The sequence below is a fragment of the Achroia grisella genome, unplaced genomic scaffold, assembly GCF_030625045.1.
Source record: "Achroia grisella isolate CSIRO2021 unplaced genomic scaffold, CSIRO_AGI_Agris_v1 utg2786, whole genome shotgun sequence".
NCBI lineage: Eukaryota > Metazoa > Arthropoda > Insecta > Lepidoptera > Pyralidae > Achroia > Achroia grisella.
This window is the reverse complement of record NW_026712766.1, coordinates 1472056-1496733: the sequence shown is the minus strand read 5'-3', so window position 1 is coordinate 1496733 and position 24678 is coordinate 1472056. Positions and strand designations below refer to the sequence as shown.

General features: G+C 33.5%; 2 protein-coding genes across 2 annotated transcripts; one reads left to right on the top strand and one right to left on the bottom strand.

Annotated features, from left to right (window-relative positions):
* The first annotated feature begins 230 nt into the window (after positions 1 to 230).
* Positions 231 to 2850, top strand: LOC131843137 (carbonyl reductase [NADPH] 1-like). Its single transcript, XM_059191740.1, has 2 exons — positions 231 to 901; positions 1748 to 2850. Exons 1-2 carry the CDS (start codon positions 268 to 270, stop codon positions 1936 to 1938), a joined length of 825 nt encoding a protein of 274 aa, XP_059047723.1. The 5' UTR covers positions 231 to 267; the 3' UTR covers positions 1939 to 2850.
* Positions 2851 to 6241: 3391 nt separating this feature from the next.
* On the bottom strand, positions 6242 to 20893 carry LOC131843116 (zinc finger protein 699-like). Its single transcript, XM_059191713.1, has 11 exons — positions 20413 to 20893; positions 19002 to 19114; positions 18358 to 18406; positions 17727 to 17920; positions 15915 to 16037; positions 14903 to 14985; positions 14195 to 14311; positions 10111 to 10320; positions 9324 to 9419; positions 7328 to 7547; positions 6242 to 6884 (listed from the first exon to the last, which is right to left on the bottom strand). The coding sequence occupies exons 1-11, from the start codon at positions 20636 to 20638 to the stop codon at positions 6417 to 6419; spliced, it is 1899 nt and encodes a 632-aa protein (XP_059047696.1). The 5' UTR covers positions 20639 to 20893; the 3' UTR covers positions 6242 to 6416.
* Between the last annotated feature and the right edge of the window lie 3785 nt (positions 20894 to 24678).

Sequence of the window (24678 nt, the reverse complement as noted above, 5' to 3'; positions counted from 1 at the left end):
TGTAGTCGGTGTGACATTTCATTACCCTTATTTTAAAAATTGGACTTAGCAGTGAGCAATGGCAACACTGAATCACAGGCAAATACAAAAATAAGCTTTCATTGTTCAACCATAAAGCACATTATTGTAATTCATAGATACACATACATCTGTCACTATTTTAATTTAATCGATTAATCTGTAGCATACTGATAACAGAATCACACGGTTTTCGTATCACTTTGTTATTTCGAAAATAAAGTTGTAGTAGTGAATAATTTTTGAAAAATGGAATCAAAAGTTGTTGTTGTGACCGGCGCCAACAAAGGGATCGGTTTTGGTATAGTACGCGGCCTATGCAAAGGTTTCAAAGGTGTTGTTTACTTGACCTCCAGAAACGAAGAACTCGGTCAGAAAGCTATAGCAGAACTAAAGAAAGAAGGTTTAAATCCTAATTACCACCAATTAGACATCACTGCGGCGTCGAGTATAGAAAAATTCAGAGATTATCTCAAAGAGAAACACGGGGGTATTGATATTTTAATAAACAACGCTGCAATTGCTTTTAAAAACAAAGCTATAGAACCGGTTGCTATACAAGCAGAGCAGACTCTCTTTGTGAATTACTTCTCTGTGCTTTCGACTTGTAATGCATTATTTCCTATTGTAAAAAATGGAGGTAGAGTTGTCAACGTTTCTAGTTCAGCTGGCCTTCTCAATAATATTCCTAGTCTAGCATTAAGGAAGAAATTTTCGGACCCAAAATTGACAATTGAAGAATTATCCAATTTGATGCGGCAGTATATAGAGGCAGCTAAACATGGCACTCATGCTGCAGAGTGGGGGAACTCGTCATATGTTGTCTCTAAAGTTGGATTAACAGCACTGACAAAAATTCAACAAAGATTGCTTGAGAGCAGAGGTTAGTTATTATGTTATATGACTATACTTATTTTTAAACTTTGTGAAGTCATCAATATAAAAAAAATCTTTTCAAAAGAGCAACACACAAGTTTCTTGCTCATTCTTCTTGTGATAAATCTGCATTCCAAATGAGTAGTAGAATAAAAATATGACTATTCAAAAGTGCTTATATTGATGGTATTTGAATAAAGATTATTTCTATGTCTATTTTATCAAAAAGTTTAAAGATGTATATTTATTAACTAAACAGAGTAAAACATTTACATTTCTTATTTAAACACACTGAACAGGGGTTACCCTGTTGGTCTTTGACACAAAGGCCTCCTCCAGTATTTTCCATCTCCCTCTTTCTCTTGCAAGTCTCATCCACAGTGAGCCACAAAAGTTTCATATGTCTGATCATCTCTTGTGGTGTCTTCCTCTTCTGTTCACTCTGATTACTGCTCTGCTACTGGTCTGCTACTACTACTGGTCCGCTTGTTTTACTCTCTAAGCATAATAATAATAAATTAAATAAACATTTGTACATTTCACTACAGAATGCTGTGGTTTTATATATATGTGCAATGTTGTCGCTTCTTAAAGGCTGTAACGGAATCAAAATCACGGTACACTAAATAATGTACAGAGAGACTTACTATCCTGGTACTAATCACCAGTTTCAAAAGCTGTATCATGAGAGAAATAATAATAATAATAAACTCTTTATAGTGCACATAAAAGACTTGTTCTAAAAAATATATTAATATGTGGCTTGTCCATCACTATTTTATTATTCTGTCTATTCAGGATCTTCCAATTTTGTGATTTTTGTTCTGCATCATACTTTATATTTATTTTGCAGATATAAAAGTAAATGCTGTACATCCAGGGTGGGTGGACACAGACATGAGTTCTCATAAGGGTGTACTTACAATTGATGAAGGAGCAGAAGCCCCAGTGTACCTGGCCCTCGAAGCCCCAGACTCTGTGAAGGGGGAGTTGGTATGGAATGATAAGAGAATTGTGAGCTGGACTGGCAATGAGACAAACTAACTGACTGATTATGGCACATAAGTAATGGAAATATATATGTATAATGTGATTTTAAACTTGTAATTTATTACTGTATCTACTTATTTAAATAGGTTTCTAACAGGTGTGTTGTTTACACACCAGGTCACATGTTGATCTGACCTCATTGTTCTTAAAAACTACCTTCGAACAATCAGGTTTTTTTTTTGTGGTAAATGATGCCTTCGATTAAATTTTGGTCCCGATTGGTTAAGCCGTTTTGGTGTAGTATCGTTACGAGTGTAAATCTGATCTCTAAGATCGCTCCGCTAAGTTTCTACAAATGGCTACGTCATATTTTTTTTAATGGATGATAGTGTAATGGTGCACCTGCTTGCGCTAACGGTTTACGCTGGCGGAACACCAGTGGAGAATGATATGATGAACATGAGTTCAGGTCAGTTCACCTCTCAGTCAATAAAATTCCAATTTTTCATGATGGTTACCAGAGGGAACCACGTGTAGATCAACCTGACATGGTACATTGCTAGCAATGGGGCTATTAGTTAAAAACAAACGCCTTCTTCCTCCACACAGAACAACTAATGTGAATGATGAGATGGTTTCTGCTATCTTAACTTTCTCGAATAACTATCATTTTAGAACTGGAGTCAAGTTCACATTTAACTTATTATTTACTTAAATAAGTAAATTTTGATAAGGTTATTACTTTATCAAAATAATGTATATTAATCTATATGGCTATTTGAGACTTGTCTGTAATGTCTTTGGACTTGGGTTTACATAGTAAGTATATTAAAATATGTAAAACCTATATACCAAAGACAATTATTTAATCAAACTATTGTATAGTACCTACTTAATATTAAGACGGCTATATTATTCTACTTTAATCTTTGTAACTTGTGATAATTATTGCATTTATTAATAAAATTGAACTAAGTTCTATGATAAAAGCGTTTTATTTCTGTCAAATGACAGCCTCGGTGGTCTAGTGGTTTAGCACACCGCTTTACTATCCGATGGTCGTGGGTTCGATTCCTCGCACGGTACAAACATTTGTATTCATGAGTATGTCTGTTTGTATCAGTCTGGGTGTTTTCTAGGTATAATATGTATTTATTTACAAAAAAAAATGTATCCATGTATTTATATCAGTTGTCTAGTACCCATAACATAACATGGCACTGTGTGAATTGTTCTGAAATATTATTATTATTATTTTTAATTCTTTCGGACTACTCTAATGCTGTTAGCCGCAGCTGACCTTTACAGCATCACCGGACGATAAGCAACGAGTGCAGATGACACTCCAAACCTGCGGAAGGACTAAAGTAGTAACTTAGGCTATTATTTTATAAACATTTATTTTAACTAGTTATGTATTTATACATGAAGGTACTATATATAGACAAATAAAACTCCAATGAAACAAATACCTATTAATTTTATTGTATGTTGAAAACAAATATCTACATCTAACGATAGACCGACTCTACATAAAGATATAATTTATTAGAGATCCTTGCAGTGGTTGCAAATCTTATAAATATCTTAAATTATGACAAATTATTTTTCATATTATGCTATTCAACAGTGGCGAACTGGGCAATCGCCCGGGGACTCGCGTAACAACCAAACAAAATTTTAAACAAACAGTGAGAAGAGTGCAAATTACCCCGATTTAGGCATTGAATCGCAAATGAGCAAAATTACTGACACTAAAATATTCAGATAAAAAACGATTTAAAAGAAATTGTAATAAGGCATAGTTTCCTTGAATCAGTGGAAAATTTCCGCGTAATTGTTCGCATCGCATTTTCATGTAGGACAAAGAGGCCTTGCTACGCACGGAGCCTCGCAATGGGTAAGGCCACCGCTGCCAGGGCCGGCGCTAGAGTCCTCAGCGCATGCAATTTTTATCCTAGCGCAGTTTGACTCCGTATTCATAGTTAAGTTACATTATTTATTATAATTTATTAAGTATTCTATAGATGCCATATTTTAATAAAATTATAGTTCAACCGTTAACTTGGGGGGGGAATGGGATTGTTAGTAATGTGGACTCATGACCCCATTACTAGCAATGTACCATTTTAGGTTGACCTCCACGCGGTTCCCCCTGGAAACCATCGTGATAAATTCCTAGTGAATTTGTCACGTTGGGCTAACTGACCTGACCTCATGCTCATCTTATCATCCTTCACTGGTGCCCTGCCAGCGTAAACCGTTAAAAAAAATTATAGTATATATCCGAATCTCGTGATGGTGCCCCCTTTGAAGAGGCACCCGCATGGTCCGCATGCGTGCAGCCTGTTTCCGCCGGCCCTGGCCGCTGCTATTCATATTTGTTCATCATTGTGTTTTTATTACGCATTGTAGTTGTGACAACTGTCATTCAATATGTATTAACGTCTGCTTGTTTGTTAAAGGCAATACTCTTGTTACAGTCAGTTCTGTATTTTTTTTTTATTGCCACAGTCCCTTAAGTCCGTTTTTTAATCTCGGAGACTTAGAACTTGACAGTTGTAAATGTCAAATTATCAAATAATGTTACCACCTATAGCGAGATAGTGCTGTACCGGCGATACCGATTTGTAATTTGATAATCGGTAATTTTTATTTTAACATATTAGTTTTGTAGCTTTACATGACGTTTCCATAACAGATTTTTATTTGTTTGATAGTGTTTCTATTACTGTCGGTGTATTATGTAACAAAAATACAGTTTTGTAGTTTCCGCACTATGTATGGAATTTTTTACAATATTAAGCTGCAAACTAACAATTTTTTTCATTCAAAAACAAAATATTTTAGAGATTTATCGTTTCATGATATAGCATACCATACGAAGGTCTTTTGTTTTACAAAAAAAGGTTGATACAACAACCCTATATTTATTAATTTTGTGATAATATGTTATAAATAAAGACCCGCACATTATTCTGAGTAACGTATAAAAATGGGTAATTAATATTAATTTCCGATAGTGTCACAACCCTATTTAAAAATTGCAAAAACTTGGCAACATCAATGATGTCAAATTTGTCTCCAGGATTAAAAACAGACCATAAATTAATCATTATCTGTGGCTTAAGTGAAACAATGTTCATTACATCTCGAAAAAAAATATTGTAAAAGTGGCAAATATACATTCAATTAAAGACTTCTCGTTTTCTTTATAACAAGAATGATAAAATCTAACAATATTCTTTTAATAAAAACAAATACCACAATTCATTTCATATAAATAATTAAGTTAACATCAGTTGAGAGAAATGCAAATCAAATTTAAAATATAAATTATGTATAAACATTTCAGACATTAATATAAGACCTCGGTGGTCTAGCGGTCTAGCACACCACTTCTCGACCGATGGTCGCGGGTTCGATTTCACGGCACAAACATTTGTATTCATGAGTATGATTGTTTGTATCGGTCTGGGTGTTTTCTATGTATAATATGTATGTATTTACAAAAAAAAATCTATGTATATGTATCAGTTATCTAGTACCCACAACACAAGCTTTAGCTACCTTAACTCGGGTCTAGATGGCGCTGTGTGAATTGTCCTGAGATTATTATTATTATTAAAATACATAATTTTTTTTTCGTGTTTAATATACATTATTTATATTATTAACCGGGTCTTAACTGAATAATTTTATGGTAAATTAAGGTATTTACCTCTCTCGACGTTTCGACCAGGTTGCACTAGCCGTGGTCACGAGCTGGCTGGAGTTTTTTTTTACGAATGATAATGGATGATGAGATATGATATGATACGAATGATGCACCCGCCTGCGCTAACGGTTTACGCTGGCGGGGCACCAGTTTAGGATGATAAGACGAGGTCAGATTAGTAAGCTCGTAGTGGTATTCACCATGGATTTATCATGATTAGGACAAGGGGGAACTACGTGGAAGGGGGAACTAGGTTATTAGTCCACATTACTAACAATCTCCTTCCTCTTGGCTGGCTGGAGTAACACCGATCAATGTAGATAGTGCCAGCAGTTACTTTTATTTAACACTAGCTACTCGCCATGACTTCGCACAGGTGTACATGTATTACATATATAAACCTTCCTCTTGAATCACTCTATCTATTTTATCTCTAAAATTGCTTCAAAATCCGTTGCGTAGTTTTAAAGATTTAAGCATACATAGAGGCAGCGACAGCGACTTTGTTTTATCCTATGTAATGATAAATAATTCGTGTTAAGACCCGGTTTATAATATAAATAATTAGAATACATTTAATTAAATTAAATTAATATTGCGTTCGCAAATGCAAAATAAACCCTTATACAACCCTTGTTGTATTATATTCACAGCCAAAATTATAGTACAAAATTAAAATTGATATCATTGAAATCTTGTACAAAATATTATGTTACATCCATACAATCTATTTAGTACCATAGACAAGAATTTTTACACATGAAAGTAAAACTAATTTGTCATAACCAGGGACGTCATTTATCTAGAAATTATCTCAATTCTCTACATCTCTTTGTATATCGACAAACGTTTCAAACAGCGGTGTAGTAATATCACTTATATCGTTTGTATCCATTTTCTTATCACTTTCACTGGTAAATTCATTTAGTTTATTGTTATCACTAATTAACAGTGGATCTTCTGCGTTATTTGTAATAACAATAGAGTTCTTTTTGGCACTGACTTCACTATTAACAATGCCCTTATTGATTTTAAGTTGCAGTTTACCTTTATTTTCCGATGATAACGTTTTCAATTGGGCTATTGTTGGTTTGAATAGATTTATGCTTTGCGCTTTCCTCTTCTGAATTTGACCTTTTATCTCTTCTCGGGTCATATTTAAATGTTTTAGTTTGTAATGCACTTGCACATAAGGTTCAGTTTTGAATAACACGCCGCATTCCTTGCAGGGATACATCTCATCTGAGTGAACCCTCAAGTGACGTTTGAGGACTTGTTTGTTCTGAAACAAAAAGAATGATTAATAATTCAGTCATAACTATTACTAATGTATGTTATTTTAATTAGTCTATTTGAAGGCAGTGGATACCAAGAATTGATGAAGTGTACACCGTATCAATTTTTGGGAGGTCATCAACTTTCCACCACATCATCATCATCTTGTAGTGGGATATTATTGTGGACAGCTGCACATATTATTAGGTCGGGCGTCCTGAACACTCGTCCGCAGCGTGTAGTGGTCGGTGGCAGGTGGCAGGTGGCAGGTGGCAGGTGGCGTACCTCGAAGGCCTTGTGGCAGACGTGGCAGGCGTGGAGGCGCGGCGCGGGCAGCCGCAGGTGGTCGCGCGCCAGGTGTCCCCGCAGGCGGCCGGGCGTCCTGAACACTCGTCCGCAGCGTGTAGTGGTCGGTGGCAGGTGGCAGGTGGCAGGTGGCAGGTGGCGTACCTCGAAGGCCTTGTGGCAGACGTGGCAGGCGTGGAGGCGCGGCGCGGGCAGCCGCAGGTGGTCGCGCGCCAGGTGTCCCCGCAGGCGGCCGGGCGTCCTGAACACTCGTCCGCAGCGCGCGCAGGCGTGTCCTCCACGTGCTCGCTCGTGCGACCACATGATGTGCGCGCGCACCTCGCCCTTGGTGAGGTACAGTCGCTGGCAGTGGTCGCACTGGTACCTGCGCACGTCGCACGTTACTCTCACTGACGATGGTCATAGACGATCGTCTAAGAACCAATAGACTATAATTTTTTGATGAGGATTGGACCGTTCGTAATAGGAACTTGTTAGCCACGTCGGGAGAGGTCACTGCTCTGATGGAGGACCATCTAGGAACGCTGAGCGACTTTAATTTTTTTATGGGAATAGGATATGGAATCCTATTCCTGACAATGCAAATAATAACCGTGACGGATTAATCTAAGAACCAATAGTGACTTTTATTGAGGAAATTGAAACGTTCGTAATAGAAACTAGTTTGCCACGTCGGGAGAAGTTACCGCTCGGATAAAGGACCATCTAGGAATGCTAAATGACTAGGACTTTTTTATAGAAAGTGTTCAAAATCTACCCTGTAACATCGTAAGCACAGATTATTATATTAGAGTCCGTTAGTTTTCTGTTCCCGCGCCTTTGCCTCCCCTCCCTTACCTAGTACTGAACTGACTGTACAGCGGCCATGACGCGCGCGCGCATTGTGTTGTGAATTAAAATAAATTAGAACTGTGTTAAACCTACTGTGAAACTAGAAAGCTAGCGAAGATACCTTCGAGACCCTGAAGCCCAAGAAATCCGCAGAACCATACAGGTACGTAACAGACGTTTTCACACATATTGTTCCCTATATATATACATAGTAAATTCCCTAACATTTGGGTAGCAGAGAGTATTTTCCCTAACAGAAAGGATAAAATAGGTCCCCTATTGCTGACGATGTTGATAATAACTATGACGAGTTAATTTCCACACAGTCCGCACTGGAAACCACCGTGGACAATTCCTGGAGAATTCATCACGACGGACTAATTAAGCTGACTGATCCTATCATAACAAAATGGGGGAAATACAATACAGACCATGTTGCGAAGGTCAAATAGTTAGAGCTAAAATAAAATTATTCTGTAATATCGATCCAGTAATTGATAAACAAACTGACCAATCCACTAAATACAATGACTACCAAAACTATATCACTACCACATTGAGGGAGGCACTGGTAGGCAGATTATTGCCTAACCTTGTCTTGTCATATATGTATTTATTACTAAATACTAGTAAGTAAGTAGTACATAACCTAATTGTACAACTAAGAACCTAAAATTAAAAAGTTAAAAAAAATCTAAAATATATTATTAAAAGGGGTCCCTTAATGTTCCGAAGATACTGGCAGCGTTTCCTCTTTGAATGGCTAGGTCCTAGCGTTATAAGACTTTTCAAAGAAATAACGAAAAGGTTAGTCGACATCACAGAAGACCGAAGAGCTGGCAGCTACTTTGGACAAAGAATTAGTCTAGCTATTCAAGGAGGCACTTGATTTTGAATGTCAACTTAAGGCATCCCGTATACATGCCTACAGAACAGTTGATGGACTGTTGCATGGACGTAGCCACAGAGCAGGGTGGAGCGCTTGCCTCACCCTAGTTCTGAATGTAAGGTGCCCAATCAAACCTAAAATATAAATGATCTAAGTACTAACAACGATACTCGATATCCATAATAAAGTTCATACTGAAGTCAATTTCGTGGTACAGGTAAGTGAGCAATATGAAAGTATTTTTAATTCGAATTATACATACAGATACAGGGTGCTACAGAGTGCGGTTACACTCTTTTGTATGAAAAAAATAATCTGGGTAACACCACGGGTATAGTTTGCTAGTTACATAACATTTTAGACTGCTACCCCCCTTCCCCCACCCTGAGCCCATGGCTGCTGTAAGGATGATGTACTCACTTCTTAGTGCGGTCGCTGTGCATACGTTGTATATGCCGTTGCAGCATAGCGCGAGTGACCAGTACCCTCGAACAGTGTGGGCACTCCTCCCCGGCGCTGGTATGAAACCACAAACATTTATTTATATTTAGTAATCCAAAGTGTACGCGCCATCTATTGACAACTGGGCGCAAATGAAATTAATATATATTCTTTATTACAATTTTAAAATCTCATCTGCGAAGGAGCTATTATTAGACTAGATATTATAACCCCATCAGTGGAACATCTTATATTTTTTTAATGGATGCTCCATAGATGGGCCTAAAACCCCATCTGTGGTAAGTCTTGTATTGGCTCTCACAGATGCTGTGAGAGCCATTACAAGACGCACCATCGTGCGTTAATGTCACTTTGACAGTTAACAGTTGGAAGGTTAAATACAAGATTTCAAATACAAATTACAAATTTTCTTAGCAAAGGAGAATTTATCTCTAAAATATCTCTATTGAACCTAAAACGGCGTGACCAGGAAGTGGTGTGTGGGTCACAGAAGTGCTAATAATAAAGTGAGAACAGACAAAAGTAAAATAACTAATTTATATTAACAGCTTGATGTTGGCAACAAACTGTATCACTTCACATAATTCGAGTTGTATACCAAGTAGTATGTGGGAAAGAGAAGGAAGCATTATGTCATCTCTACCGCACACTACTGGCGTCATGTGGTCATCAAGAGCTGAGAACTACGAGTGAGACTAGTGGTGTCTCTGAAAGCTGATAATTAGCAAAATGAAGTACTACTCACTTGAAAAAAGCACCGTTATGTATTTGCTTGTAATGCTCATTGAGTTGGTCATTGTTATCAAACCGCGTTACGCAAAGAGAGCAGACCACATCCATATGAAACGAGAATAGATGGCGCTTCAGGCCACCCTTATTTCTGTACACTCGGGAACATATGTCGCAGGGCACTGTGGGGTGTTCCGTGTTAGATCTCACTTCTTCGTTATGCGTCCTGAATACAAATAATAATAATAATAATCTCAGGACAATTCACACAGCGCTATCTAGTCCCAAGTTAAGCTAACTAAAGCTTGTGTTATGGGTACTAGATAACTGATACAAGTACATAGATAATTTTTTTTTTCGTAAATATATACATATTATACATAGAAAACACCCAGACCGATACAAACAATCATACTCATGAATACAAATGTTTATGCCGTGCGAGGAATCGAACCCGCGACCATCGGACGTAAAGCGGTGTGCTAGACCGCTAGACCACCGAGGTCGTCAAATATACATAAAGTTTAGTAATAACACAGATAACATAATATTACATACAGATACCCCATCCCATACAAGAAAATGGTTCCTTCCTAACTCGGGCTATTCTTCGGGCTATTTTATTTCGCCACCGTAGCCGCTAGATGTCGCTAGATCTGAAGCAGTTCGGATTACTAGTGGGTGCTTAGTAACAAAGCATGAAAATAGATGGCAGTCAATTCAGCTACATGACATCTGTTTTGCAAAGATATGTATATAATAGATATGTAGGTTACTGTATCGTGTACCTCATTAGGGACGATTCAAGATTCAATGTAAATGTGTAGGTATAATATCGTTAGCCGACACTCTGCAGATATGGCTTATGTGCCAATGTATATACCTATTATGTTATGGTTTATTTTACATTCCATGCCTATTTTTTTGATATGTTGTAACGCGTCTGCGCTATACGTATAGCCTGATTTTGATACGTTTATACTCGTACGTATCAAAATCGGGCTATACGTTTTTTTATTTCAATCGTTATATGTATGAGACTGATTTTAGCTACAATTAATTTACTGGTATATACCTCATGTATTCTACGATGTACCCCTCTTTTACCTAATGAGAATTCCGCTATATCTTATATTGTTGGATCGTCATAAAAATAATTAAAATAAGTTGTAAGACTATTGCGCTGCGTGCGGTATTCAACGACCAACTGCCGCCGGCCTCCCGTTGCCCAACCGCTACCGGGGTATCCGTTGCTTAGCAACGAGCCAACAGCGCGAGGCTACCGGCGGGTGCGCCGCTATATATATATATATCTACTTAGAGGTAGTGTATTACAATATATAAATTTTGTATCACAGTGTTAGTTGCCATATTTCTCCCATGATGAAAATTGATATGTATACTTGCCAGGTCTGAGGTAGGGTTGTTATCTATTTTTTATACCCCTAAGTCATAGGGGTGGCCTACCCCGAAAAAATATTTTTTTGTATTATGGACAATTTTTTTTTTATTTATAATGTTACATTGAAAATACATACACGCCTAAATTTTCACCCGTCTTTCACCAACCCCTATTTTTAATAGCGATATTCTTAAAAATATTATAAATGCTAAAGTAACTCAGTCTGTCTATTTGTCTCGCTTTCACGCCAAACATTCTGAATTACTCGTATATCTTTCAATATCTTTAGCGGTATAAACCAGGTTATGTACTACTACTAGTATTGTTAGTGAGGGATAAAGTTGATGAACAAAAATAAAACAATATTCGTATTAAAAATATATTCATCTAATATTTTTGGCATTATTTTTAAGTTTCTTCCAAATACAAGGGGTCTGACATGGGGTGTTATGTACCTACATTAAAAGATACTTTTTGAAATGTATGAAATGTATGTACCTACATTAAAAGATAATTTTTGAAATATATGAAAGAAACGTATTGTATGAAATTTTTGAAATGTGTGAAATGTATGAAAGAAATGTATGTACCTACATTAAAAGATAATTTTTGACATGTATTAAATGTATGAAAGAAATGTATGTACCTACATTAAAAGATAATTTTTGACATGTATGAAATGTATGAAAGAAATGTATGTACCTACATTAAAATATAATTTTTGAAATGTATGCACCGTACAATAACAATACACGTTAAACATCATACCACAGAGTCATACGCAAGTTAAAAACAAACTGCTATGATATTAATGAGAAAGGAAAATCAACTTTATGGTATTCGAATTAGGATCGATTTCTCTCTTTTTTTTAAATACTAATTTAATCTTACCAGTTGCCAGTATTCGAAGACAACTACGATTCGTACTCGATATTTTAAATTATTATGTAATCGATTTTTCAGTACAAATGCAAATAACCAACGACACTAATAATGTACTACTATATTCCGTTCTTTGAAACGGAACACTGCTGTAATACAAAATAATGAAAATTTACTGTTCACAACGACTCATTAAAAGCATCATCGAATAATGCGTAATAAAATCCTGTTATCAATTATTAAAAAAAAACGATAATACATGTATTTATTTATAATATGACAACACTTCATACATAAGTATTATTGGAAATATTATTACTTGCTTGTTCGGCTATTTTTAATTTACTTAAAAAATTTTTATATGTTTAATTTACAATAATAATATATTAAGTGCTTATTATTGGAAAATATAAAAAAGACATTTAATTAGGCCGATACAAATGACGACAATGCCATCTATGAAAGCATTTTGAAAACATTGAGCCCCATATTAGCACTGATTAAAGTGTAATTAAGTACTGGAAAATAACAAAATGAGTAAATATATGAAAATTACTTTTCTAAACGCATTATTTCATTTTAACATGTATATATAACTTTTTAAAAATTGATTAAACATTTTTGAAAACACAGTTTTGTTTTTTAAAACGTTTGCAAAACTATGAAGAATTCCATCGATACCAATCACGCCATCTATATGCAACTTTTAGCAATAATAATGGCTACTTCCTCATTGAGTGCCACTGGTAATAATATCCTAGGACAATCATACGGCTCCATTTAGTAAACTAAATTTATGACAGGTATACAAATACAAAATATTCCTGTTCGGGTTGTACCCAAACTATAAAGATTCTGATAGGTAAAACTGAAAAATGATACTGATAGAAACTTGATTAATAAAACTGTATATTGAAACTTAAAATATAACTCATTAATGATTGAAACGAGTACGCGCGGCGTCCTTGATGACCGAATGCGAACTGATTTTAAATGAAATGTGTAATGTAAAATAAAATGTTAATGTTGCGAAATAATGTACAATACTAGCTCGTACATATTCCCGGGCGCGAAAGATTTGAATGCGGATGCTGTGGTTGTCACCTTAATTACTACTTACAAGACGATGTACAATTGTTTCTTCATAAAATAATTATCTATCAATAATAATAATAATAATCTCAGGACAATTCACACAGCGCCATCTAGACCCAAGTTAAGCTAGCTAAAGCTTGTGTTATGGGTACTAGATAACTGATACATATACATAGATATTTTTTTGTAAATACATACATATTATACATAGAAATAGAAAATCATTTATTCAAATAAACTTACATTGAAGCACTTTTGAATAGTCATCACATTTTTTTAATCTACCGCTCGTTCGGAAAGCTGTCTCATCACAAGAAGAACGAGCAAGAAACTTGCGTGTTGCTCTTTTAAATAATTTTATTATTACTTTACATCTTTAAGTTTAAGTGTGTGAATACAAACCACCAATTAGCACTAATTCAATGAAATACTCAAATAGAAAAAATATTGAATATATAACCAACTGGTTAAACAATTAATAAGAGGAAATCAGTCATAGTGATTAGAGCAGACCAGTCCCTACAAGCAGCACCCGTTCACGAGTATGACGGATGAGCCAGCCATCACTGCGCTCGACCATATTTTAGGGACCATAGTTTAGAAAACACCCAGACCGATACAAATAATCATACTCATGAATACAAATGTTTGTGCCGTGCGAGGAATCGAACCAAGGTCGTCATAATGAACATTAGTTAAATATTTTGCGCTCCAGTGTTACCTGACGTGACTCCGATACCGTCCTCTCTCGTGAAACACTCGTTTGCACTCTGGACACTCTAGCCTTAGAGGCTTCGTGTGGTGTTGGTCTATATGTCTCTGAAGATACTGTGGCCGTCTGTTGGTTACAAAATATATACATATAATAAATAGCTATTTTCTGTTTATCTTAGTGAATTGATAAAATGTAAACCTAAAATTTTAAAGTCTTCTGAAAAATGTAATAAGCAGCACTTTTCTTCATTTTTCTTTCCGTAAAAAACTTTTTCATATTATTAGAAAAAAAGAAAGACGAATAAAATCGGTTAAGTTATGAGGAATGAGAAATAAGGGTAATATGTATGTTTTATTGTTTTGTTACATATTACATGCCAAACAGCGCCATCTAGTCTCAGATTAAGCAAAGCTTGTACTATGTGTATATTTTTTTATATCAACCATAGCAAACTAGTAGTGTATACTAGTACTTCGCTATGGCTTCGCATGGATGCTCATAAAGAAAGAAAGTGAATAATTGTGTTTCTTTGTGAATACCCAATGTCAATCTGGAATAATTTCAATCTAAAAGTCAGAAAACTACTTAAATTGATGATGTTGTGGAGTTAACTATCCTGACAGTCATTAGCATTAACCAAAACTATTTTTATGACGCGGGAATTGAACCCACGACTATTAGTACCGCTAAATTACCAAGGTTATGTGGACTAACTTGAAATGCCGGCCGCATATATCACAATTGAATGTCTTCATTGCGTGCTCTGCCATTATGTGACTGGCGGCGGTGTCCCGGTCCTTGAATAAATGAATGAATGAATTATTTATTTGAAAAAATATTAATACGGTAAAAGATAAAGTAATAAATGAAGAAGTACTACACAGTGTAAAAGATAAAGGCTATATCTGCCTTTTATCCTTTACACTGTGTAATACTTCTTCATTTATTACTTTATTGCAAATAGACAATGGATAATGTTAGGGCACTTGATACGGCACGATGAATTTATGAAAATTATTATTTAGGGAGAAATAGAAAGAAAGAAGAGACGGGAAGAATAAGGCCTAGTTACATCAAGCAAATTAAATACAAAATTGGGGCCTAGTCATATTAACTTTTAAAGGGCATGATGCAAGAGCTCCACCTCCACGAGACGGCTAGATGGTCTAGTGGTTTAGCATACTGCTTTACTTCCAATGGTTACGAATTAGATTCCTCGCACACTACAAATATTTGTATTCATGAGTATGATTGTTTGTATCAGTATGGGTGTTTTCTATGTATATTAATTATGTACTTAGTTTGACATTAGATATCGCTGTATGAACTGTCCAGTTCAGTATACAGATTTCGTTTTAAAGGACAACAATAATATATTGTGATAATTGACACAGCGATATCTAGTGTCAAACTAAGTACATAATTAATATACATAGAAAACACTCATACTTTTTTTTTTTATACCACTTAGGGTCTCTCAACGAGTATGTGACACCCCTGGTGTTTCAGGCGTCCATAGGCTACGGTAACCGTTTACCATCAGATGGACCGTATGCTTGATTGCCACCTAAGTGGTATACTGATACAAACAATCATGCTGAGGGAAAAAAAAGATATTAATACAAAAAACTTAACTTTCATAAGCGACTAAAATGTCCAACCTGACTGAATTCTTTTTGATTTGATTTGATTAGATGTTGATATTATAGGTGTAGGTATGATGTACCTTGTGTAATGTACGGCACTGCATACAACGGTAGCGGCGGTAGTGCCGCAACCGGTGTCTGTACAGCATGCTCTCACGCTTCAGAAACGAATGGCACAACTCGCATTCGTAATCTCCTTGATTCTGTAACATACAAAATAATTCATAATATTAATAATAATAATACAAAACACTTATCAAACACCTAGACACGTTGCAAATTCCCTCCTCTACAAAAAGCCGTAATTCTCAACACATGCCGCATTGTACGGAAATTTCTGTCGTCTTCGCTTTTTTTTTTGACAATTCACACAGCGCCATATAGACCCAAGTTAAGCTAACTAAAGCTTGTTATGGGTACTAGATAACTGATACAAATAAATAGATATTTTTTTCGTAAATACATACATATTATACATAGAAAACACCCAGACCGATACAAACAATCATACTCATGATTTTTTTTTTATACCACTTAGGTGGCAAACAAGCATAAGGCCCATCTGATGGTAAACGGTTACCGTAGCGTATGGACGCCTGAATACAAATGTTTGTGCCGTGCGAGGAATCGAACCCGCGACCATCGGTCGTAAAGCGGTGTGCTAAACCGCTAGTCCACCGTGGTCGTCAAAGAGGTCTTCACTTTCATCATCCTCATATAACTTTTGAACTCATCCACGCTTGGCTAAGGCCCGCGTGTTTGTATGTATTACCCCTGTAAAAAGGGAGATATATAAAATATATGTATATAAAATAATAATAATAATAATAATAATAACTCTTTATTTCGCATACATAAACATAGGACAGTAAGTACAAAACAATGGAAATAAATGTTTTATAAAAGGCGGTCTTATCGCTATCAGCATAATATTAATACTAGATTTAAAGAAAAACTTGCTTGTTCCTAAGTATCATTTAGAAAAAGGCAATGACTCTTTTATGGGAATGGGTATGAAAATTTACAATAAGATACATATTACTGGAATTACTCTTAAATAAATTCAAAACATCTGTTAAATTATATCTACTGAGCAAAGCCACTAAATTATAAAGTCACTAAATGATTACTTGACTGAAAAGCGTGCATGGCAATAGTTGTTCATGCATGGTATTATCATTTACTATTAGTCATAGATCTCATAGACACCTATATAAATAAATTGTAAATAAAATAGCTTTTAAAAAAAAGAAATTCAGTTAAGTTTCTTGCAAGTTCTTCTCAATTGGATCTATATACTAAAGTACATACCATGAAAAAATATAATACAAACAATTTGATGTTTATAAGCTTGAATCAATGATTTTTGAATTTGAATTGGACATACCTAATGATAAAGAAAGCTAAATATCTAAATAGTGAAAAGGTTACAAAGTAAAGTGTAAACTTCATTCATATATTGTAATTAATGGTGAAATGGTAGATGAACACAGAAAATTTGGTAATGAAATGATTTAAAAGAGCAACACACAAGTTGCAAAAATTATGCATGTTGCTCTTTTGAATAAATGTTGTTTCAACTAAATACACAGCACCAAGTAGGAGGCGTGCGATAATCAACATAGTAACCGCTACGCACTCATTTTTAATGGAGAGAAGCGATTCGACTAGGCTCTGGTTGAGGTGTTAAAATAAAATAATATTATAATAAAAAAAAAACGTACTATAAATGTTGCACAAAGAATTGTTTATGTGCAAGATTTATAGTCAGTTTTTTTTATCTTGGAGACATATCTGATCTCATGTTCATCTTATCATCCGTGTGAACCAATCCATTAACATTCATAAGACTATAGGTAGCAGGCTAAGCTAATTTTGAAAAAACATCTCACCGGAGAGTGGACCTTCATGTGCACCAGATAAGCGTCTTCCACCACGAACCCTAGCGCGCACATGTCGCATCTGTACCGCATGTGTCTCCTGGCTAGCAGCAGATCGCCGTGCTCCTTCTGCCTCTCCTGCTCTGTGATAGTCACGATCTCTATATGCTTCGTTATATCTTCAGAGTACATCATTGTTTCTTCTTCTATAATATAAAGTACATAGGCAGTTCATTAATCATGTAATAATAATAATAATAATTTCAGGACAATTCACACAGCGCCATCTAGTCCTAAGTTAAGCTAATGCTTGTGTTATGGGTACTAGATAACTGATACAAATACATAGATTTTTTTTCGTAAATACATACATATTATATATAGAAAACACCCAGACAGATACAAAGAATAATACTCATGAATACAAATGTTTGTGCCGTGCGAAGAATCGAACCTACGGCCTAAGGAAGTACGGTGGTGTGTTAAACAGCTAAACTGTTATGTTGTTGCATTTTTATATCTTCTACCATAATTAAATTACATTAAATAACAATGTTCCCTTTGGTTTCAATATCATGTTACGAATCTTCGATGATTCTTCCCTCTTCATTTAATATAAAATTTCCATTGAAATCATACTCACTTTTAGATTTTCCTCTATATGTTGGTTTTACTTTATCATCCTTTTTGTTCTGCAAGTATTAAAATAATTATCGAAATTAATAATAATAAGTATATTACAGATTTGATGAATATTTAGAAGATTAAACTAAATAATATTAAAACTTCCGTCTCTCTTCCACATTGCTATACCTACTAAGGTGCACCCAATGTGTGTAAATCACCAATATCATAATTATGCAATGCAATATAAATAAATAAACAAAATAAACTTTTATTAATACATAGCATTTTATTCCATTCATGCCGCACCTTCTCTTTTTCTACTCTACCCAAAGGTTGTCTGGATTTCAATTCATTTCAGGTGCAGTAAAGAATCTTTAGATGACATAAAATAAGCCCCTCTAGCTATCTCTTTGGTTAGATCTTATAAACTAGGGAACGGATTATAAAGGAGTTTTTAGCAATGGATAGAATCATCCAAGAAGAGTGATTACACATACAATACATGTACACCTATGCGAATATGCACAAGAATTTTTGAAAGGCTAAGGGCCCCACTTTACCCTTGCAAAAATTCTCATGCATTCCACTAAAAAGGATAGGAAACACTGCTCCAGAACCTAATTATATTAAAAATAAATATGGACAGACAAACAAACAGACCTTCTTATTCCCTCTAGGTGTATATTCTTCATCGTCACTGTTGCATTGTGTAATTCTTTTCTTTCTTCTCTTTGTGGCACTAAAAAGTTCTGCATTTTCAATGGAGTTTTCATCTGTTAAATAAATTTTTATTTAGTTTAATCACACATTAAATTAATAACAATTATTTTTAATAAAATCATTTATATATCCTAATATTTTTTTTATATTGGCTACTAATTTCAAATAACAAAGAGACACTACAATTTTATTTATTTGTTTTTATAAATAGAATCCATACTATAATAGGTACAGTAGTTTGTAATCTATACATATAAATAAAATTGGAGTGTCTGTTTGTAATATTGAAATAACCGTTTTTTACTACATGCTTATAAATATAAGTAAGGTACATACATCAAAATAACATTTTTTACAATTTTTGTCTGTCCATTTGTTTCTTTCGGCTAATCTCTGAAATGGCTGGACCGATTTTGATGGGGGTTTTTTTTGGACCGTCCAGCAATTTCAGAGATTAGCCGGAACAAACAGACGGACAGACAATATGTAATAAGGAGTAACTTAGGCTACTTTTAGTTTCGAAAATAAAGTTAAAATTTATGCGGACAAAGTCGCGAGACCAGTTAGTATTAACTAAACTTCAACCAGCCTAACACTCTTTGAAACTTAATACTCATCTCTTGGCAAGGTTAAAGAAAAAAGGATTAACTATTAGTGATATATACATTGTCTTTTCTCAGGGCCAAAACAATATAAAAGAAATTTGGAACACAGATAGTCTAACTATCTGTGTACCAAATTTCATTTATATTGGTTCAGTAGTATTGGCGTGAAAGCACAACAGACAGAGTTACTTTTGCATTTATAACTTAAAACTAATATTGTCAATTTAAGGTATGCATTCCACATTCAGTTCTTATTTTGTTCATGTTATTTTTGTTTTTGCGCAAGCCAATATAATGTATTATATGTTAATTAAATTAAACCTATAATTCGGTTTAATGTTGCCATGTACAAATCATTACACCATAAGTTTCAAATAAAATAAAATAAAAATCAACTTTTTCATGTAGGTCCATTACATACGTATAATAACTCAAATCTACTGTGTAATAACTCAAATCAAATCTAATGTAACTGAGCTCAGAACTGACAAGGAACTCTGCTCTAATACAATGTACAAAATTATCGATACTAATGTTAAAAATGCAAAAGAATGTTTGTCCGATTGTTATAATTTTATGACTTAAAACATTGAATGATTTTGAGATGAATATATAGATTGTATTACGAGGATGGACAGGGTTTGTTTAATGAAAAATAAACACAGAGGAAATCGCGGGTATTGTTCAAAAAAATATATGTTACAGCTTAGAGCAAATATTCTTTGCTTAAGAAATCTATTACTTACTGGTACTAACTGAAGGTTCATTTTTCATTGTAACCTCTTCATCATTAGTATACTCAATATTTATGTCTATAGACTCTTCCTTTATTACTTTAATATTTGCTTCTATGTTCATAAAAAGATCAGGTTTAACGTGTACTTTCTCAGGAACTGATAAATTTAGGGGTGAAGACGAATTTTCGTAGTCGTCTTCTGGTTCAATTTTTATATAAATTTGATTGTCGTCCATTTTAATAATTTAGAAAGTACTGTCTACTTTTTTATTTATATTCACTTACTAGCCGTACTTATTAAATATGAAATCAACATGAATGAAATAGTTTTATTATTCAAATGTAAAATAACAGTGCTCGCGTCGACCATTAGATATTTTCATTAGAATATATTAGAAACTTTTAAGTATGCAGAATTAGAATGTTATTAATAAATATTCGAATTAAATACGTAAACTATTACAGTGAGATATTTTCTGCGTAACTTATACAAAAATGTCGGTCGGCGTTTTTTTGACATTCTACTAACATAGCTGATTGACGTTGACGTATTGATTTTTTTTATTTTGAAGACACCATCGCCACTTGTACGTTCTCTCAGTTTCACTATGGTAATCTATTATTTATTTATCTCAAGTTGAAACATAACTACGTGATTTTCATTCCAAGTTATTAGTTATTATTACTCGCACTGCTACTACTAAACATTTATGTTGCGCAAAGTCCTTGATCTGTAAATTCTTTATATTATTATTCGTCCACTTACTCCGTCTGCGGTTTTACGTCAAAACCCTACTCTGCAAGATGCATATGCGAATGCCATAAGTTCTTGAAAAGCTCTTAAATTAAAAAAAGAAACAATATATTCGTAACTGAAATATTTTTTTCCATGAACTGGATTAAACGTTTTGAATCTTCTCGAACAGATTCTAATACTATTTCAAACATTATTTTAAAATGGATTCTCCGTTGGTATTTACTAATAACTACCCGCTAATCTAAGGGGTACAATATTCCAGGTTTTTAAAATAAAAAAATTAAAACGTGGAAATTTTACTATTCCAAGAGTTTGTTTCGTAAGGATTTCCGTTGATGAATTTGCGCTCAAAAATATTTTTTATATTCTTATTATAGAGCAGTCACATAAAAAATACGGCCCGCGGACAGTATATTATGTACTTGTTATATTAAATAAACAAAATATAATAATTCGGTATATATTTTTATATTTGAATCGGTTCCGCTTACACATTGTTATTGTAATTAAATTTAATGTTTCCCTTTGCAAAATTGCGTTCAGCACTTCTATCAGTCTTTTGATGGCTGTGAGGAACAAATAAGGGTTACAAAATGAATACAAACAATTATATTTCTTTCTAGAGTTTATTACTAAACTGTTACACATAACTTAATAAAAAAATTAGACGAAATTTTATTTGACTTAAAGTGTACTATACATAATATTATATGACACGTAATCTCAAAATATATTTCAGAGTGATTTTATACAACATTAAATCATTTGGTATCACCACCCCCGTTTCTTATACCTATAATGTAGAGTGGTTTATTCACATTAGTAATTCAATACTTTGCATATATTGACCTAGTGGGTGATATTTTGCTACGTAGGTGTCCAATAAATATTTATAATGCTGATTAAATACGCTCGCAGTAATACGGCGATGATTAAACGATATTTAATAAATATGAGTATAGTTTTTTATCAAATTTATATGTATTGCTAATTCTAAAGTCGACAGATAGGTATCATGAGCTATTTTAGACCGTTGAGATGTCACGGTGAATAAAAAACATGCAAATTGTTACCAAAATAATCTACTAAATTAGTAGTAATTATAATTCAGACAAAATTAATTTTAAAACAATATAATCAAGTAAACTTAACACTGGTACGCATTTTGAAATACTCTTTTTTATTCTACCGTTCATTCGAAATACAGATTCAAGCAAAAAAAAATCATACCCATAGACTAAATATCTTTTTGAACATAATTAGTCAGTCACGAATTAAACATAGCCAGTCATAAACATGATATTATACGTTATTATGCAATAAAATTAAAATATAAAACAAAAAAACATATATATTAGAAAGAGAGACTATCTATGACAACCTAAATTTTCTATCAAGCATATAGAAGTTACATATCATCAGGTTGAATATGTATCGATTGTGTATTTACATTGTGGTATCTATTCCGTTCGTATTAAGGCTCATGATTCCATGTGGTCGACAGGTACTTAATAAAATATCACCCAACTAGATCTGCCTACTAATACTAAACTAAATACTCAATTTGCACCAGCTGATATTATAAAAATATCGGCGCCTATTCTGAACGTCACCACACTAAACTTACCATAATTCATTCACACAAGTTTAGTCTATTGATGTTAGAATCGGTGCCATAGACTATAATATTTTGGAAGTTACTTTCGTATCTTAATGTTCAATGTCACAGGCATAAAGCTATACCAGAGACAATTTTAGATATGTCTCTTATACTTTGCAGCTATTAGAGTCTTAGAAGCAACTCAAAAATATCTTTGAAACATTTGTATTATATACAAAAAGGTATATTAAATTGTGTACTGTACTTTTGGTATTATTATGACGTCATAAATAAACTATAACACATATTTCTGTTATAGATGAGTCTTAATCGATTGAGAGATTACAAATACTTCTTTACATTTTCACCATAGACATCTTATAAAAAAAAACTAAACTACATTTACACAAATATTCTTCTAACACCAAAAACCTGGTTCTATCGTTCCCAACCACAAGACACCAAAAACTTGGACTCTACTTTAGCTACTAAAATAATAAATAAAATAAAATTTAAAAAGTTGCATTAAAAAAAATGAACTATGAAAAAACTTTATTACCTGTGACTCAAACGGATAATTAAAAAAAAGCTATACTTATCTTATAATAGGTATACTGTATAAACTTGATGATTTTTTGCAACTATCCCTATGTGTTTGAGCTACATGCATTTTATTGATTTCTGTAACCACCATTTTATAGTTATACTATATACTTCATTGTATACTAAATCAATTAATAATAAAAAAAATACATAAGGCATAAAAATTGAAATATTCAGAAGATCAACATGGACCATAATATTATTTTTACTAAAATACAATTTAAATATTATAATTTTTATCTCAAAATTGCCCGTCAACTGTCTCTAGTAGTTCCCAAAATAGATTAAATATCTGAGACTAAATCACAAATATTTATTTGGATTTCAATCACAGAGAATAGTTCCATTTTAAAAACATTTGTTTCAATACGTAACCAATTTATTTGACAGATAGACGTCACAATTTGGCGGGAAATTATCACTATTTTTATTTTCATTGTATTTTTTTTCGTTTTCATTGGCTTGGCAGATTGGTGCATTTGCCACAATCAAAAAATGTATTTAATTAGAATTAAAAAAAATAAAGTATACAATGAAGTGAAATTGGACCGAATGACAATGGTTACATGATATATTTAATCTTGTTTACATATTTATTATTATATTCAACTAAAGAAGCGATTAATATAATATAAATATAAAAATCGGTTCTTTGGTTGACTGTAAACCTTTTCTAATTTAGACCATTTGGGTTGTAGTAATAGCCACCCATCACACTCGAGAATGTATTCTGTATACAATACATATAGGACTGAAATTACGTTAACGCGTTTTTATCCCTTTTTCAATTATTTTTTTATATAATTGTAGAAAATATTAGCATCTATTTTACTGTGAAAAACTTGATTAATTTTTTTTATTGATCTGTGGTTTATTAATTGTATATAATCTACAAATTTTAAAATATACAATCTAATACATTTTTTATTATGTAATTCCAGCCCAAATGTATAAATATAATTATATATTATTTTTAAATACAACTGATGTATTTAATACAGCTTTGCTATTATAAATATTGTTCTACATTCGCCATTTGTCAGGTTTTGTTGACTACATGGCCAATTGCATCGTTTGACATAATTTATGTTTTATTACATTTATAATACGGTATAAAATCGTTAAATAGCATTCATGCAGTCAAAAAGCTTCGATGTATATATTAATAATTACAGACCTTAATAGAAATACTCATTAGACAAACATGCAACCGTGAGATGATATAAAAATATTTCATTAAACAAAAAATTCTCTAAACATGATTAATTGCCTATTTATATAATAGTTGAAAAAGCTATTAAATTAATTTTAATAAA

Excerpts from the sequence above, each read along its gene's own strand:
- LOC131843116 (XM_059191713.1), bottom strand. The coding sequence starts at position 20,638 with ATGGACGACAATCAAATTTATATAAAAATTGAACCAGAAGACGACTAC. Across the intron at positions 18,407-19,001 it reads CACCTAGAGGGAATAAGAAG|AACAAAAAGGATGATAAAGT; the intron begins GTCTGTTTGTTT and ends TAATACTTGCAG. Across the intron at positions 10,321-14,194 it reads CGGTATCGGAGTCACGTCAG|GACGCATAACGAAGAAGTGA; the intron begins GTAACACTGGAG and ends ATTTGTATTCAG.
- LOC131843137 (XM_059191740.1), top strand. The coding sequence starts at position 268 with ATGGAATCAAAAGTTGTTGTTGTGACCGGCGCCAACAAAGGGATCGGT. Across the intron at positions 902-1,747 it reads AAGATTGCTTGAGAGCAGAG|ATATAAAAGTAAATGCTGTA; the intron begins GTTAGTTATTAT and ends TTTATTTTGCAG.